Source organism: Anas acuta, chromosome 19 (genome assembly GCF_963932015.1).
Source record: "Anas acuta chromosome 19, bAnaAcu1.1, whole genome shotgun sequence".
NCBI classification, from domain to species: domain Eukaryota; kingdom Metazoa; phylum Chordata; class Aves; order Anseriformes; family Anatidae; genus Anas; species Anas acuta.
This window is the reverse complement of record NC_088997.1, coordinates 6,153,860-6,172,162: the sequence shown is the minus strand read 5'-3', so window position 1 is coordinate 6,172,162 and position 18,303 is coordinate 6,153,860. Positions and strand designations below refer to the sequence as shown.

The 18,303-nt window shown below is 43.9% G+C and overlaps 1 protein-coding gene across 1 annotated transcript; it reads left to right on the top strand.

The window, feature by feature from the left end:
• The first annotated feature begins 2,688 nt into the window (after nucleotides 1-2,688).
• Nucleotides 2,689-18,302, top strand: VKORC1L1 (vitamin K epoxide reductase complex subunit 1 like 1). Its single transcript, XM_068655737.1, has 3 exons — nucleotides 2,689-2,947; nucleotides 13,422-13,531; nucleotides 14,227-18,302. The coding sequence occupies exons 1-3, from the start codon at nucleotides 2,691-2,693 to the stop codon at nucleotides 14,451-14,453; spliced, it is 594 nt and encodes a 197-aa protein (XP_068511838.1). The 5' UTR covers nucleotides 2,689-2,690; the 3' UTR covers nucleotides 14,454-18,302.
• The last annotated feature ends 1 nt before the right edge of the window (nucleotide 18,303 follows it).

Here is an 18,303-nt window from a genome sequence, read left to right as displayed (position 1 = left end):
AAATTGGGGGGTGTTATAAGAAAACCAAAGGCACAGCCCCTACTCCAGTAAATGGAGGGAGATCTTTACACAAAACACAAATGATTTTTGGATTCTGCTGTGAATAATTAACCTTAGTAGAGCCTTAGAAAAGTATGAATTATTTATTAAGGATAATGAGAAAGGCACAGTTATTCCATAGGAATATAAATAAAATCCAGTCCCTACAGCTTACTACCTCAGTACAGATAGACCAGCTGTTGCACTGAAACCTGATCTCTATTAATGCAGTTAGCAGACTAGTCATTTGTTTTTTCTTTATTTTCTTAATGTCTAAAACCCACTGAAAATAATGAAAGGCATCCAGATGACTAACATGCACGGGATTAGACCTAATGGGTAAATAAACTCTCAGGTGCAATAGAAAGCGAAATTTAAAGCAACTCGTTTTCCCATTGTAAGCAAGCACCCTTCATTATAACTATAGTAATATGCACAAATTCATCCACAAAATGCAACCGTCACTCAGTAATATCATCACTTCACTATCATGACATTAAAAAATGGCTTGTTCACCATTTCTGCAGTTGTGTAAGGGTGGTGGCTACCCGAGAGCAGTCATTTCAACATCTCATATGTAAGGGGATGTAACGGTTGCCTGATGACAACGACTGCACCTGATGCAGGCAGCATAAATGTTGGCTTATACACCAACAGTAATCCAAAGCACAGCTTCCATCAGAAAAGCAGTTGCTGTAAACGTGAAAATCATTAGGAGATAAATATAAGCAGTACACCATGATTCAGAGCAGCAGTGTCTACGTAAGCCCAGACTGTAGGCATTACTGCAGGAGCTGATCCACAACAGCTCCTCTCTCTTTCCCTTATTCTTGGCCTCCTTCCATTTCGTCTGCTTTCTAAGCAGCTCTGGGGTTTGGGTTTTGTCAAATGCCTGTGCAGCGTTATGGGATTCGCACTCCAGGCAAACAGCAAGTAATTCACTTCAGCTTTGGCACTTTCTCTCCAGCAGCTGGCCTGGGACTCCTGCAAACAGCTCGCAGCTCTGCCCTGCTCTTGCTGATGTCCAGGGGGCTCCCAGCCCTCGGCATCCAATGGTGCTCGTGCAAGGAAAAGCTTTGACTAGACCATGTCTTTTTTAAGGGCTAAACTATAGGTATGTGAGATTACGTTATTTCTTCTTCTGCAACTTTAGTACATCTGTTATTCTTTATGTTGCCCTTTCTGTCTCAAACACCTCCACACTCTTCCCCTTGCCCCTCTGTCCTTGTTTATATTAATAGCAGAAGACACAAGAGAGCAGATCATTTACTTCATAAACTAGTTAGTATTCAAACAGCTCTTTTTAATTGGTTTTCTCAAATATTTTTCATGAATATCTTTCAATTTCCCATTTTGGTGGCAGAGAGATTCCTGCTTTGCGCTGAAGTCATTTTGCAACACATTTCTCTTTGAATTAGCTTTGTGTTGCAGAACAATGAAGGCATGAATGGCAGGATTAATGGGATGAATGCTGCCATTGTGCTGTACCATCCTGCCTTCCTTGGGAAAACTTTGGAGGTTCCTTTTGTACAGACCCACTCCTCCATCTGCTAACAAGTGGCAGAACCTGGAAGGGAAGGAGAACCAGAGGGCTGTGGCCATCCTCCAAGGCAAGCAAGAGCAGCATTTGTGGTGGGTGCCTACAGTGGGCAAAACCCAATGTATTTTCAGCTGCTAGGTGGGTTGTGCATCTGCAGACTGGAGATGTGGGCCAGTTTCCCAAACTCCAACTGGACCAGCGCTGGGGCAGCTTTTGACAGAAGCCCGTGGGGTAACTGAGAGATGTGGCCCTGGTGGTTGCCTTTTACCAGGGTTATGTGTGGGTACACTGTGAATGCCATCAGCAACCTACAAGGACATTGAGACCATGGAGTGTGTCCAGAGAAGGGCTACGAGGCTGGAGAAGGTTCTGGGACACAAGTCCTGTGAGGAGCGGCTGAGGGAAATGGGGGTGTTTGGTCTGGAGAAGAGGAGGCTCAGGGCAGACCTCATTGCTCTTTGCAACTACCTGAAAGGAAGGTGTGGGGAGCTGGGGGCTGGCCTCTTCTCGCAGATAACTGGTGATAGGACCGGAGGGAATGGCATCAAGTTGTGCCAGGGGAGGTTCAGGTTGGAAATGAGGAGACATTTCTGTCAGGAAGAGCAGCCAGGCACTGGGACGGGTTGCCCAGGGAGGTGGTGGAGCCACCACAGCCCCTGGGGGTGTTTAGGGGCTGTGTAGGTGTGGTGCTTGGGGACGTGTTTTATCCCTGGGGGCAGTTAGGGGCAGGTTGGATGTGGTGCTTGGTGACAGTGCTGGCAGGGGGCGGTTGGATTATCCCGTATCTCTTTTCCAACCCCAATAACTCCCTCAATCCATGACGTGTGAAGGACGACAGAACCCCAGCGCCAAGCACAGGACTCTATTTCAGTACCACATCCGACAAAAAACGACCAAAACCTCCTTTTTCCTCCCCAAAACCCGCTCTGCCCCCTCCCTCCACCAGGGGGCGCCCCCCTTCCTCCTTCCCTCCCCTCACGCATCCCTCCCCCCCTATCCCCCCTCCCTCCCCTCCCTGACGTGACGTCGTCGGCGAGCGCCACGCGTCGGGCGCGGCCAAGCGGGAGAAGGGAGGGGGGGGGCGGAGCGAGCCAATGGGGTGCGGGCGCGCATGCGCGGCCGGGCGGCGGCGGGCGCGCGGCGCGGGCCGAGGAGGAGGGAGGGCGGGGGTAAGATGGCGGCGCCCGTCCTGCTGCGAGTGTCGGTGCCGCGCTGGGAGCGGGTGGCCCGCTCGGCCGTGTGCGCCGCCGGCATCCTGCTGTCCCTCTACGCCTGCCACCTGGAGCGGGAGAAGGGCCGCGACCTTCGCTACCAGGCCCTGTGCGACCTCAGCGAGAGGGTCCGCTGCTCCGCCGCCATCACGTCCAGGTGAGGGGGCTGAGGGGGACTGAGGGGGCTGAGGGGAGGCGGGCAGGGGGCTGAGGGGCTGAGGGGAGCGGGCCTCAAAGGGCCGGGGGAGGGCGTTGAAGGGCGGGGGGGCGGCTGCTGGGGAGCAGCAGAAGGGGGTCGCGGCCTGAGGGAGCCTCCTGAGGGGCTGGGGGGGCTCCGTGTGGTGCCGGTGCCCGCCCGGGGGCTGCTCTGTGGTGCCGGTGCCCGCCCCAAAGGGGTCTCTGGGCTGCCCCGGGGGGCTCGGCGCAGGGAGGTGTGCCTCAGCAGCACGAGCTCTATTTATTTTGCAAGTTTCCCATCAGGATTTATTATTTTAGGGGGTGTTTTTTAAAGGTACATGGTTTTCATCTCTGTTAGGAGAGCTGGGGTGTGAATTTCAGTGTGCTGCTGGCTTGGGTTGTTACCTGTCAGGTAACTGGTTCGCTCGGTGGCAGCAGGGAAAAGGCGTAACCTGCCGGGTGGTTACTGGTGCCAGTGGTGTGAGGGTGCTGCAGGAAGTGCCCACGGGTGCCATTTGGCAGAGAAACCCTCCTAGGAGCACGCTCTCAAGTATTTCAGCTGAAAAAAATAAGGTGATCTGTCCAAAGACATCAACATTGCTCTCTGTGTGTACACGCATATACATATGTGTGTGCATACACGTCTGTGCATACGTGTGTGGAGACATGCAAAGGTATACATAGGTAAGGAGCTAAGAGCAGGAGTGTTTAGGTTGTTCAGCAAAATTATATATTAAAAACTTACGTTTTTGTATCTGTACCTTCACTGGGGTGTTTTATGTCTTTTTTTTTTCCTCCTCTTGGTGTAACCTGCACAAAAGCCATCACAATTCATGTAAGGGCACATGCTCTATTATTGTAACGAAGTTGTGGGTGAGAACACGCCCGTAATCTGGTAAGGTGGGAGCTGGTTAATCTCTTTAGACACAGCATACAGGGAAATCTTACTGCTGAAATCACTTCTGGGGTGACATAGGCGTCATCGTCTTAAGTTACAAGGAGATGTGTATCTGGGGATGTGTGAGAAGAGACTCTTGGGATTGTACGAGGGCTCTAACTCTGCTTTCGGTCTGTCATCAGACAGTCTTTATTTGTGAAGATGACGAGCTTGGTCATGGCACTGCTGGCGAAGTGTCCTGAAATTAGATGTTTATATTGAAACAGCAAGAAGGCTTCAATATGCCTGCCTGGATAGCTTAAATTTATAAGTTAAAATTATGTGTGGGCTATGGAGAGTAAACCCTGTGAGATACTTTTCTCACAGCTCTAGAGGTGAAAGAGAATAACGAGGACTCAAGCACCTGAGTAGCCTTGGCAGTGGTCTATTCGTGTATACAATTGGCCCTTCAGTAGCTTGTTGTTATTGTAAAGGCTGCTCTTGAGACTGGGAATTTCAAGTAAACAGTTTTAATATGTATTTACCGAATGCTTTGAAAAGCAAAATAGTTCTAATTATATCTGTAGATATCTCTAATTATAGAATTATGCTGTGTAATTATAGTATTCATTGGGAATGCTGCAGCAGAAATGTTGTGTAAGCTGTGGTAAGACCTGTAAATACTCTACTGCAGGAGTTCTGTATAATAACATGAACGTTTAGGGACAAAATCCGCTGAAATCTCCCCAGCAGTTGCTAGGAGAATCATGCTTAACGACTGAAGTATTGCAAATGTCAGGATAGCTCATGATAATTGAAGCAGGTGGTAAAAAGAGTTTGCGGAAAAAGGAGCATGCAAGTTCTGCTCAGTCAAACCTTATTTGGAGACGAATGTGCTTCCAGCGTTGCAGGATGCAGACAAAAAAGGAATATTCCTCTAAAACCAAGACAAGAGGGCAAGCTGTTGAATTTTGAAGGAAAACGAGGATAGAAACTGTATTTTCTGTGTTGCCACAGCATCCCATCCATCAATCCTTCTTACGTCCCTCTCCCATTTAATACCTCTCGTTGCTACCACGTGTCACCAAAGTTTCTCTGAAGCTTGGTTTCTGGGAGGAGCTTCAAACCATAATTCAGATTTCACCAGGACAGCAGACTTTCAAATGTGGTGCACACGTGCAACGCAGATTTAACTTTCAGCTCCTTCTTTTTTCACTAAATTATTACGCTGCCAGTTACACAACCAAGCCAATAATTTGTGATTATGATCAGTTTTCACAGAGTTAAATGGGTGGCAGACTTGCTCTCTGTGTCTCTTGCCAGCTTCTGGAGTGTTCTTTCGGTTGTGTGACTTTATTTAAGGTAGATTTGCTGATGGAAGTAATGGAACTTGGAGCGTGACAACCTGCACATTTCAAGCGGTGATTCCAGCAGAGGACTGAATTTTAGAAGTAGAGTCACGGTGTTGGGGTTAATACTGAATTTGTAGAATAATTGGAGTAAGCTCGTGGAGTCGTCTTTAGCTGAATTATTTTGTAACAAAGTTCTGGTCTTTGGGGAGGATTTTTTTTCCGCTAATAAGCTGCTGTTATTCCCAAGTCTTGTTTTTAAGCCAAATCTGGTATTGGCACGAGAATGAGAGAAGAAATGCGAAGATTAGCAGCATGCAGAGGGAGGAGCATGGAAAATCTTGTATCAGAGACTGACTCATGCAGAAGATTGTGCTGGAGAGCTACCTTCCTAGTATCTCTGACTGCTCAACACGTTAATGGTCAGCATATTTCTAGCTTTTATCATGGGGAAAGTTCATGACAGTGGTTTAGAAAGAAAAACTGTTAAGGACTGCGTAATGACCACTGTCATTATCCAGGGAGAGATAAGATGTAGGGAAATAGCAAATGTTTTAATTTGGCAATTGCTGGAGATGCTTTAAGTGGATTGCTCTCTTGTATCTGAGAATAATTAAGTGGCAGGAATGGCTTTATTTATAATGAGACTGGCTAATAGCAGGTCCTAAAAATCTTGTTGGTTTTGCTATTATAATAGTTTCATAGCGGAAATTAAACTAACAAGTTTCAAGTCCTATGGCTGGTGGTGTGGCTTGAAATGAAATGGGACATTTAAGTAGTAACACAGAGCCCCTGAGCTCTTCGTTTTGTTTTATATGCCATGGGAGAGTTTTGGGGTCTTCTGGTATGTTTTTGCTTTCTCTCTGGATTAATTTAAGGTGCCTGCAGGACGGATCAGGTTAGTGGATGGCTCTTGCTGACAGAGTTTTGTACCCCAAATTGTGTTAATGCTGTGACAACTTTAATACAGCCGAAATGAATGACCAGTGACTCGTCACAATCCATCTTCAGCCATGTTTGTAGCTTTCAGACAGCCATGAAAGTGAAGAGCTTTGGAAATAGTGACCAACATCTTTAGCCAACTCACTGAATAGGTTCTAGAGTCAAACTAGGATTTTAATAATCAGTGTTCAGCTGGATAGATGACATTTTAGGGATTCCCTCCTCTGAACTTCGTGCTCATGTGCAAGGTCTTGAATTGCCTGTCGGCTTGTGGCTGAGCCACTCTGAAACCCCTGTTCAGATGTGGGCATTGGACTTACTCAGCTTTCTGTCTTCTGGGTGAGTGATGTAGTTGAATTGCTCAGTCTTGTGCTGCAGTACTTCAGTGCTGTGATGAGTGAGCATAACTCCACTGCTGTATGGCTTATTTGTCCACCAGCGGGTGTTCAGTTGTGCTGCAATGGATTAAAGTTAAAAACTTTGACCAGTGGTGTTTTTTGGTGAGGCATGCCTTGCCGAATCTGTTCTGCTGATACATCTTCAGAGCAAGAATGCCAAGTTGAGAAGAACAACCCCGTTATCCAAGGGAGTGAGACATGGAACAAAGCTCCGACCTCACAGGTTCCCCTTCAGTTCTGTTGGGGACCTTCCTGTAAACCTGATGTCTGTCAGGTTTGCTTGGTTCCAGGTTAAGGACACTAAATAGCAGTTACCTTTCACTTTACCAATAAGCTCCTGATGGCCCAGCACTTTTCTGTCATTGTACCCACAGGGAAGTGTCCTGATGTGTTTGGGGTTGGCAGCTGCAGTTGTAGGTGACTGTAAGGTGAAAAATTGTGCTTGGCTGGTCACTTCTTGCAAACCAGTGTAGGCAAATGGGGTCCATGTGCTTTTCTTTTTGAAATGTTACTGGTTTTGTTAGCCCTTGCTTGTCGGTAATGTCTTTAACCTAAGCCACATCCCTGTTTTTGTTAGGCATCTGTGGTCCTGTAGAGAAAGAGATAAAAACTTGATGAAACTGCCGAAGGGCAGTACGTGAACAGCTGGTGGTCATTCAGCAGGAATCATAGTTGTTGTTCTCAAACTGCCAAAACAGTTCTACATGAAAATGTGGCCTCCCAAGACTATGCCAAAATCTGTCCTGTGATTTTAAACTGGTTGTTGCTCATTTCTGAGGTCTGCAGATCGTTAGACAGCAGGCGTAACGGTGCTTTGCCAGCTACTCTGTAGCAAGGATTCATCGTTTGTGCTGCCTGAGGGAAGGTTTGAAGATCTCTGGTTTCTTGACTGGGCAGCAGAAATCTGTGTAGACAGAACCCATCTCAGGTCCTGCTGTCAGCTGCGGTGGAGTTATTTTTCTTCCCAGTAGCTGCTGTGGTGCTGCGTTTTGGGTTTGGGGTGAGAATAAAGTGCTTTGTTTGTTTGTTTGTTTTTTCTTACAGCAAAGTTTAACAAAGGGTACAAGTTCCTAAAGTTCTGTAGAAGCAGATTCAGCACCAAAGAGGAGCGGGAAGGGACTGCAAGTAATACTTTTGCCGAGAGAAAAAAGCTGCAGCGTGAGCCAAGGTTATCTGCCCCGTTTGCTGTGCCAGCTCTGGTGCGAGCAGGACTTGGGCAGGACTGGCAGGTCCTGGGGGAGGCTGGAGGATGTGAGCTGCGGGGTGATCCGGGGTTATTCTGTGTTTGTGGGAATGCTTACAGACACCCAGCTTCGTTAGCTCTGAACCCAGGTGCTCCCAAAGCAGCAGAAGCTGGCAGTTAAAGTCCCTTTTGTCTCATCCTTTCAGTAGAATATTGATGACTTAATACTTGAGGCTGCTATAAAAGATGTGCCTCTGCCACTACGTATTATAAAACAAACCCAGTACCCTCGCTATTTGAGTCCTTTTGTCAACCTTACAGTGATCTGTAACGTGTATCTTTGCATTTCATGAATATATTATTTCTGGCTTGTCTGGATTTTGTAATAGGGCCGAGAATGACTTTGCCTGATGCCATGAAAATGGAAAGATGTGCCCGTCGTTCAGCTTTGGGCTTCATTTGTGATAGGTTAATAAAAGATGATGTAGAAGGAACGTGTTGCTGTTGGCTTGTGGGTGCTTCGGTAAAGACTGCTGTGAAATAATCAACCACTGTCTGCTTGAGGCTTTGCTGATCCAGCTGCTGACATTTTTTGGACCAGTTTTCTGGTGTAGAGCTGGAGGAAACACAGAACAAAATCCTAGCGGATTGTGGTAAATACTGCTGGCAGATTTAAACATGAAACCAAGTTATCAAAACTTGTAAGCGCTCCTGGAGAGCTTACAAATGGGGATTTTTAATCTGCTTTCTTGTGGCTTCTAATTGAAGGCTTTTACTTAATTTATTAAAACTGTTAGGGCGGCCTGAGTGACCTTGTAACCATGAACTGGGCTTAATCCAAAATCCTCCAGTGAAGCTGTAAAGAAGCTGCAACCAGAGTTTCTTAACATTGCTCAGTATTAAAATGCTCCGGATCCTTTGACCTTTATATCAGCTTTTCACTGAAGGCGATGTGTGAGCATAGGCCAGCCGTGCTGCCCTCCTGGGAACTCTCATTCTGTGCTGTAATGTATCGCAGAAGTCAGATGACATTTAAGGAAATTTGCATGTAATTTCTCAAATATAGTATTTTAAAAATATATTTATATGTATAATTTTTTTTTTTCCCTCAGGATTACAAATGGCTAAATGGTGCTTGCTGCTGATAGCTAAATAATTTGTATGGGATGAAAACCAATCCTGAAATGATGGGCTTTAAGTAAAGCGCTGGTAGCCAAGAAGCAGAATTTGTGTTCTTTACTTAGAGTTCTCTGAAAATATCACCGCTTTGGTGATTATTGTTTGCCCTTTTCGTTACAGCTAAGCTAAAAATTGTGAGAGATGTGTTGGGAAAGCCTGCTGCTGCACAAGTGCAGTGTCCTCGGATGTTGAATCACTTGTGCCATTTGATAATCCGGCCTCCTGAAGGATTTGATGGCCCTTTTGACAAGACATTTAGGAGACAGAACATGAACTGGGGAAGTATGTGGTGCTTCGTCCTGGGCATCTGCTGCTCTGATGGCAGAGCCATGGTGCTGGAGCTGCCTGGGCTTGACCTGACCCAGTCTGTGTTTTGTTTTGTTTTTTCATGTTAAAATGGACATACAGCAGCTGGTTCCTCTCCTGAGGTGAGAACTAAGGACTGCCAGGTGAAGGTGAGGTGGGGTGATTTAGGAGCTCAGTGCAGGAGGATGTCACGGAGCTCAAAAGGATGTGTTCAGAACGTGTCCAGGTGCACTGAGGAAGGCTTTGAGGCAGGCTACAGAGCGTGTTGGTGCAGGCAAAACCCCAGTTCAGAAGTTTCTTAGGGATAACTGAGGTCAAGGAGAGCATCTTGGGGAATTATCTCTGTGTAAAAGCTCTAAAAAGCATCATCTACTGGTAGCTGTGAGAGCAGGGGTGCTTGGCTGGAAGAAACAGCGCGGTGTTTCCTCCAGAAAGTGGGTGAGCTAATGTGACTCCTGGCTAAATATACACTTAGTGTTTGTTTGACTCACTGTGTTCAGCAGGCTTGGAATGTGCCTCGTCTTGAGCTAATACTGATAACTCTGACAGCTTCTAACCTGTTAAACGTGGAGCTTGGCCTTTCAGGTGTCCGAGAGTATAGAGTACAGCGTGGAGTTCTCCGGGCTGCCCTTCTGCCAGCAGCGTTGTCGCTGCTAAAGGACAGTGACACGTTCGGTGTTAGAGCGTGCTCCTGTAAGTAAGTGCTGTTCTGGAACACGGAGGATGTTCGTAGTGGTGCGAAAGAGGTAATGATTTAACAGCACCCGATGGAATGGAGATACGTCGCTTGGGGATCAAAATGACCTCGGTTCTTGTCTGCTCTGTTACAAGTGTCAAGTGCACAGAGTTACTGGAGATGTTAAAAAAAAAAAACAACCGACACTTCTGAGCACTGTTAACTATCACACACCATTGTTTAGAGGGTGGGTAATGACCTTCAAGTCTTACTTTTGAAAAAAGGAATGTACATTGTGAATAAAAAGCCACTGTAGCGTTCAGTTTTAGATGTTGGGAAACTACACGCCTCTAAAGACTTTGTCTTGGGTTTCTTGAATCTGCATTCTGAGAACATGAAGATCTTCTTGAGGGCATAAATTTTCAAATCATTTTCAAAGCTGTTAACTGCAAATGAGAAAAGAAGCAGGCTGCCATCTTAAACAGAGGGGGGGGTTGAGTTAGTTAAAATACGCAGTAAGGTGTCTTAAAGTTTTCTTTTAAAACTTCCTTGAAGTTAGTTCAGGCCGGTGTGCGGTTTGTTTTACGTTCAAATAAGAGTGAGACTTGGGTGTGGCAGAAGTAGGCCTGCCACATGTCTTTGTGATACTGCTCTGAATCACTCCAGCTGACTGCAGCTTTATTTCCACAGCTGAACACTCGGCTGCTTCAGGATGGGGAGCCACGAGGCAGTGCCAGGAACAAGTTGGTGGTGTGGAGCTTGTGTTTTTAGCTTACTGTGCAAACAGTTCTTCATTAACATTAACATTTTACCCAGCCTTTTACATCAAAAAAACAAATTCTGAGCTGACTAATAGTTCTTGTAAATTAAATCCTTTATTTTAAAGACAAGTTCCCTAGAGAACTTCTGAGCAATTTATAACCCTTGTCCTTCATTGGTTTTACTGATGTTTAATTTCTTTTTTTTCCCTGTTAAGTGCAGTCTGTCTTCTTGCTGTGTTTGCTGTTTTGTTTTTAGATATTCAGTCACAAAAAATTGTGTGATTTATATGATTTAGATTTTTACTGTCCAAGTACCCTTCCCTCTCCTCTGTTCCAACTGCTTGCAAAATGACTTGATTCATCGTGTGTTTTAGCAAGTTCTAGGACCTTTGTGACAGAATTAGGGGATGAATTAGCTTCTTCCATAGAGAAATTAGTCTCTTTTTTTTGCATTTGTTCAATGTAGAAAACTTCCCCACACTTCAAACCTTGTAAGTCTGAGAAAGTGCTTTGAATCTTCCACTCCAGGCTTCTCAACCACTTCAAAGCATGTGGAGTAAGATGCGAGGCTGGAGCTGTGCTCCGTGGACTGAAATCCAACACTTGATGTCCTTAAAGCGGCTACAAGGCCAACAAGATGCTTAACGAACTAGTGCACGTGGAAAACGCTTTCACCGGGCTCTGACCTTGCAGCTGTAGATGGTGACTTGAGGACACCGCCTGTCACAGAGGGCTGGAACTCGTTAGCTTTCCATTAGCAGCAATTCATTGACTTCTGAATAACTGTAGGGTCAGACTCTGAAGTTTGTGATGCTCTCGAGCAGGATGGGATCTCAGGAGGATGAGAGGGTGGCACGTCGGCATCCTGCAGGTGCTTTGAGCAAGGGGACTGCAGGCTTCAGGCACGCGTTGAGTTCCTCCACCTGCTCTCAGGAGGGAGCAAGAGGAGGCTTCAAGTAGATTTTAATGTCACCCTACAAGAAGTCTCACCTGGGAACTTGAACAATGAATTACACCTGTGGGTAGGAAGCTGAAGTGTCTCTTGATGTGTTAATAGAGAAAATTCCAACTGCTAAATGCAGAATAATGATGCCTTTAATGTATTTGTCTGCCTGTAATACTGTTTTTGGTGGCTGGGCAGCCGGACAGAGTTGTTAGATGTGCTGCAAGTATCTTATCAAATTAAGGCTGAAGAATAAGCAGTTCTCACTTAAAATCCAGTGTGGGAAGAAAGTCTTCTCATAGCTGAGATTCTTCTGGATGTGCAGTATTTCTTTGTAATATTTGTTTACAAATTGTTGTACAGTGTTTTTATTTATTTTATTTTTTAAGTCCCTCCCTTGTGGAAGTCTGGCTCCCTTTGCTCTCAAGTGCTGCCCTGGCACCTCTACAGCCGCTCTTCCAGACCTTTGCCGTCCATCCCTGGTGCTGCTTCACCCCAAGCCGTGCTGTAAGCTTACGGGGACTGCCGGCCTTCCTGTGCTACAGAGATGTGCAATCAGATGCGAGGCACTGTCTCCATGGTAAAGCAAGTGCCAGCCTTTTTTGTGCTGATTGGAGCTTTACAATTATGCACAGGTTTCTCTTCAGTGACTTGCAAGACTTGAGACTCAAAGCATGACCCTTTATTTATTTATTTATTTTTTTTAATGTATGTAGTCAATGCTGTTTTTAGGAATTAGTACATAATTCTACTTACATTTTGGGGTGAAGAGCGCAAGATTTGGGTATAATAGTTAATTGCAGGCAGTTACTAAGCTTGAATTAAAGTGATAAATTTGAATATGTTTTATAAATGTTGCAGAAACGTCTCTGAGGTGAAGTATTTTGGAGTAAAGCTGTGTTACGGTGACACCCTTCTTGTAGGAGGAAGCCATAGTGTGGTGGTGGCCTTCCACCGCTGTCACATTTCTGGTGCAGCGTGTCGGCACGTTCCTGTAGCACAGAGAGCAAACCTGTGCCGTGCCTTGGTTTAGTAAGATCATTGCCTTTAGGATAATAACTGGAGTACTGGAGTGATGCATTGGAGTGACCTGCTTGTGGACAGCAAATTACAGCTTTCTAGAACAAGTGCATTCACTAATCTCACCTTTTATCCACCCTACTATAGCAGCAGCTCAGTAGGGCTCGTACAGCTCCCTGCCTTATCTCTTGTATTGAAAATTACTTTGCTGTTAAGGTGCTTGTTCAAATCCAGGGATCTGGCACATGTGGCCTGTGGCTCCTGTTCTGGTACCATCCCCAGCTCATCTGCCTTCCAGATTTGGTTCCTCCTAAGGCGTTAGATGGATCAGGAGCCGCTGAGGTGCGAACATATGTTCCAACCTGCTTGCTGTAATGCCAGCGAGGTAAATGCTGGCAGGCAGTAACAACCACTTATGAGGTTTACCATTTTCCTGTAGCTGTATATCTAGTGAGCATGTGTCCAACTCCTCTTGTAGTAGAGAGGGCTGCTAAAACTATTGCTGGAGGAAAGACGCGGTTATTTGACAGAAGAGCTTTGAATTACAACCTGAGAAAGCAGACGTGGTGTTTGGTGAAGCTGCAATTGTGTGAACTTGAAGCTGTCAGTGCACACGTAACTTTGATCAGCAGTTTGTGGGATAAAGGTGTACCCAGTGCACACCCTCTTGCAAGCTACCTCCTTGTCAGATACCCCTGAACTTCAGATGGGACCCCCTGGTCCTGTCTGTGGTTTTTTCCCCAACAGGAATGAATTATAAATACTGAGGTAAAGCAACAAGTGCCCCACTACAAGTTAACTTAGTTTCATTGTCTTACAGATGGGGTCGAGGATTCGGTCTGCTGGGTTCCATCTTCGGAAAGGACAGTGCAATAAATCAGTCAAACAGTGTTTTTGGACTCGTGTTTTATATACTACAGATGTTACTTGGTAAGTATTAATGCAACTTAGAGCCTAAAATATATAACAGGTGAATGGTGATAAGGGGAATGTGTTATGCATTGCAGAATCCTCATGATACCAGATAAAATGCGTGTTCTTTTTTTTTATTAGAACTAGTCTAATGGTACATCTGTGTAAAGGGCTTAAAAGCCCAAATGCTAACAAGAGCAATCTTAATTTTCCTGCTATGCTATTAATAATACAAGTATCGAGACAGTTGCTGCGCTGGTATTATCACTTAAATGTATTTAGCATTGGATTGCAGGATAGAAAAGATGAAACTGGAATGTGCAAGTTCTGCAGGGGATATGGGGATAGCAGGCAAGAAGTGCAAGAAGTGTAGCAGTGTGTGTATGTATGTTCTGACTCTGCAGTCTGCTCTAAAGCTATTTGTATCAATAGACATAACTTGACCAACCTGTAACTTTCCCAAAATTCAGGAATAAGGAAGAAGGTAAATACTACACATACTTCTTATCAGAGGACCGTTGTGCAGAACCTAGGAGCTCCCCTCCGTGTAGTGATTTATCAGCCATCTTGAACTCATGGTATTTTGAACAGACTTTTATGTCCTACAAACTTGCTGAGTAGCCTTGAGTTTGAGTTGGAGTGTGTAGGTTTTGTGCTTTTTGTGGAAAGGGGGGACGAGAGCAGCAGCAGTAACTCTTTCTCTCTTGTTGCAGGTATGACAGCAAGTGCAGTAGCAGCTCTAATCCTCATGACATCCTCCATAGTGTCTGTAGTAGGGTCATTGTACTTGGCGTACATTCTGTACTTCGTGCTGAAGGAATTTTGCATTGTCTGCGTCATCACATATTTGCTGAACTTCATTCTCTTTATCATCAACTACAAACGACTAGTTTATTTGAACGAGGCCTGGAAACGGCAACTCCAACCCAAACAGGAATAATGCCTGTTTGAACTTTTGACTGACAGTCTGAAGACCCAACTTCCATTAAGTTTATTTTGCAGTAATTTTTTATTCTCCATATCAGACACTTTCCTTGAGAATCATAACTGAATTTTTAATTATAAATTGGAAGGGGCCCTAAATAATTTTTTGTGGTAATCTTCAATTCACATGTGGTTATGAAAGAAAGCTCTAATACAATCAAAGACAAGCTTTAACTTTACTTTGAAGGAGTTCTAGCCACAGCAAAACCTAGACTCTCCACCCCCTCCACTTGTAAAGTGGGTAACACTTGCTATAAAATATCCTGTATATAAATTCAGGTATAACAAGATGTGATCATGACATTAAATATTCTAGAATAGCATTACAATATTTAATGTTGCCATGTTTACAGTATGTGTATTACATTTTATTTTTTTTAGCTGATGGACTTAGATCTAACTAGGACTTATACTGTAAATAAAATTAGAAATATTGGTTTCATCCCTGGAGAACTCACTGTACAATCAGTTTTGTTAGCCTAGGAGCTTTCGGAGTGTTCAGCTAACAGTCGACTGACGTGATGGAAGAAGTGACCTCTGTAGAGAACACCGTGTTGCTGCACTCGCTGCTAGCGCTTTCACGAAAATGATGGTTGGGTTTTGTTCCATTTTTCTTGTTTCCAGTATTGAGAATGGAATTAAAGCTGAAACCTGAAGTATGTTCATTTAAACCACAATTTCATTAATTTCTGTACAGAATGAAAACAGCTTAATGTGGTCAATAGAAGGTTACCACCGGAATGCTATTTACAGACTGGGGGTTGGGGTATCAAAGAGCGCCCTTTGGAAGGACTGAATTTCCAGGCAGTGCTGTTTCGTTTTAAACTGCAGTCAGACAGGCAGTGTTACTAATGTTTGATGTTACATGAGTGCTGCAGTATAGGATTGCAATTTGCAGTGGAAACCACTGACTGAGCGGGATAACCAAGTAGTGCACTGAATAAGCAGATACTGAATTGATCTTCGTCAGGATCTTCGGTTTGTGCTATATTGGGAAATGAACTTTAGGCCTGACACACACAAGATCCTTTGGAAGGGCAGTCTGTTTAGCAGGATAACTAAGTAAATGTGCTCCTGAAAATGAAATGTGATATAGTGCTATCATTGCTCTTTCTAATAACTAATTAAAAAAAAAAATAATCTGCAGATTTATGCAAAGGAACAAAATTGTAATGTTTCTGCACGCAGTATTCTAAGGCTGAATGTTAAAAGTGCCTTCTGTCTTAAAATCTTAAACCAAATACTTTGTGTTGAACTTGGCAGACAGAAGTGTCCTTGCTTTAAAAATGAACAAACAACAGTCCCAGAAAACTTGCTGGCCATAGAAAAGTATTAAGAAACCTATGTTAGTTTTTAGACTGAGAAGTGGTAGCAATATGGTTTAACTCAATGCGATAGGAGGTTGACGTGACTGGGAAAGTAAAATGCTTATGTTTTGGACTCTGACACCAAAATATTCAGCTACTTTCTGTAATTGGTGCTGTGCTGCTTTTTGCCCTTGTCAGCTTCTAAATACGAAGAGTTCCAACTGCATACCCACTTGTTTAAAGAATTAGTTTAACTAATCTTAGGATTTTTTCTTGCACATGAATGTCAAAAAGACACTTCTGTTGTACGGCTAAGTGGATTAAAAACACTAAGTTGCTGAGGATGAACTTGACTGTGAAACATGCAGCGTTCAGTAGAGAAAATAGAATTTTTAGGTTGCATTCAGAAAATAGTATTTAAATTACTACTGAAGTAATTTTCTGGTTTGTATCAAGGATGTAGGTGGAAACTGCTTTTATGTATAGAGTTCTGTGGTATGAGTAACATCTGTTGCATGTAACACTAAATTACACGTCCCTCTTGTCTAAGAGTTTTAGACAACAATTCATTAAATGCATTTTGTATTGACCAGAGTATAGTTAAAGCTTGTCTTGATGTTTAGTTCTGTCTCTCAAATGCCTTGAACTTTGACGTGAGGGGAGTGAATGGTGTTAAGCTGGTCCCTCAGGGCTTCACTCTGTTCTCTTATAAGCCTTGAGACAATATCACTGTTTAATATGTTGTATAGATTTATTTTGATGCATTCCTGTGATCTACACTAAAGCATCTTTTCATCTGAGGAAGAGGTAAACGTGCTGCCTGAAATGGTTAGTCGCAGCGCTAATATCAGAACAAGCAGCAACGGAGACAAGTTTAATCAATGATTACTTGGTCTGATTTCTGGTTGTAATGCGCACTGAAAAAAAAAAAAAGGAAAAAAACATCAACTGAAAGTATAGGTGTTGACTAACTTCACTGTGTCTTGTGCTTGTCTGTGTGGGCATAGTCTGTTAATTCAGTTTGTTTAGTAAAATTGTTCAGGGCCAGATTTTCAGCAGTCATGTCTGCGGTCCTCGTTTGTGTGCACGTAGGGATCAAATGGAAAATCGCTTTGGTCTCTGGAAGAATTTGCAGCTGTACTCTGTGCACAACCTTGCAAATCTGACCCTTAATTGTGAACTCTTTTGTCTTGTGTGCTTTTCTTGCAGTTACTTTTTACTGGAAGTGATTTGCTAGAAATGACCCTAACTCTTCTACTTTCTCTCTTGTGCTTTGGAAACGCAGTTGGCCTGAATAAAGGGCAAAGTTAATATTAGCAGTAGAAATTTGGACCTTTTTGCTTCCAGATCTTTGACTCTTTCCTCATTGCTACCAAATGATAGAAACAGCATATTTCTTCCAGTAAAATGGCTCGGGTTGCAATTAGTAACAGGATAGAAATCAGACAAGTGCTTCATGCAGCTGCCCCCTGCCTCCCCTCAGCCAAAACAACTATCATTGCCTACGTGTGATTAATACGAATTGGCCGTTTACAAAACTGAAGGAAAATTCTGTGAAGTCCTGAGGATGTAGTAGAATGGGGAAATGCTAGTAAATAACACTTGGCCTGGCAGAGGGACAAGGAGGCGGCAGTATTGTTACACAGATTCTGGTTGTGGTTGCAACACTCATGAGAATGGAGGGGGGAAAAAAAAATCTTAAGATACAGTGCTTGTGATTTTGGGCTGTTCCCCACCACCACTCCCTGCCTGGCTCTCCGATGTCCTGCAGGGAGGGGCAAATTGAAAGGCAGAAGAATCTCATCCCAAAACCTGTTTAGGAAGTAAACATTCCTGAAATCCTTTTACTGTAAGGTACTCGTTAATCTTAAAGCCAATGAAGCATTCAAGTCTCATTTAGAAAGTGAATGTTCTTGGAAGCTTCTTACTGTAAAGTGTTTGCAATGCTAAGGACAGCCAAGGAAACATTCCCTACTACCTTTGATTTCCAAAGTGACAGCAGATTTCTCATCAGGAGATTTCTGCATACTGTAATACACACTCGTTGTCTTCTGTACAGTCTCTTGATCAAAAATATTGACGAGGTGCTTTGGGCAGCACTTGGGTCTCCTAATTAACATTGGCTAAAGTTAAGGAGAGTTCTAGTAACTTTGGTTCTGCCAACATTGTTTCAAGATGATCTAGAGAAAACTGGTCCAGAAAAGATGAAGTATTCTGTTACCATACAACTGTATTAAGCATGGCCTAAATATTAGGTGTTTGTTCTGTACTGTATGTTCCATCAACTATTATCACTAGTGCTTTAAACTCCAAATTAAACACCCATTTAAATGGAGTCACTGGGCAGATGTTCCTTTTATCAATATAGTTGAGAGATTCTCTATCGGAGGTTTAGGATACGATTTTGCTAACAGGTAAAACAATGTAAATATGTACGAATTCTATTTGTTGCACATAACTTTTTGGTATAAAAAATAAATGTAGAAATTACCTGTGGAC

Bases quoted from the DNA above. Each gene is read 5' to 3' on its own strand.
- VKORC1L1 (XM_068655737.1), top strand. From the start codon at position 2,691: ATGCGCGGCCGGGCGGCGGCGGGCGCGCGGCGCGGGCCGAGGAGGAGG. The intron at 2,948-13,421 runs GTGAGGGGGCTG...ATTGTCTTACAG, and splicing joins TCCGCCGCCATCACGTCCAG to ATGGGGTCGAGGATTCGGTC. The intron at 13,532-14,226 runs GTAAGTATTAAT...CTCTTGTTGCAG, and splicing joins TATACTACAGATGTTACTTG to GTATGACAGCAAGTGCAGTA.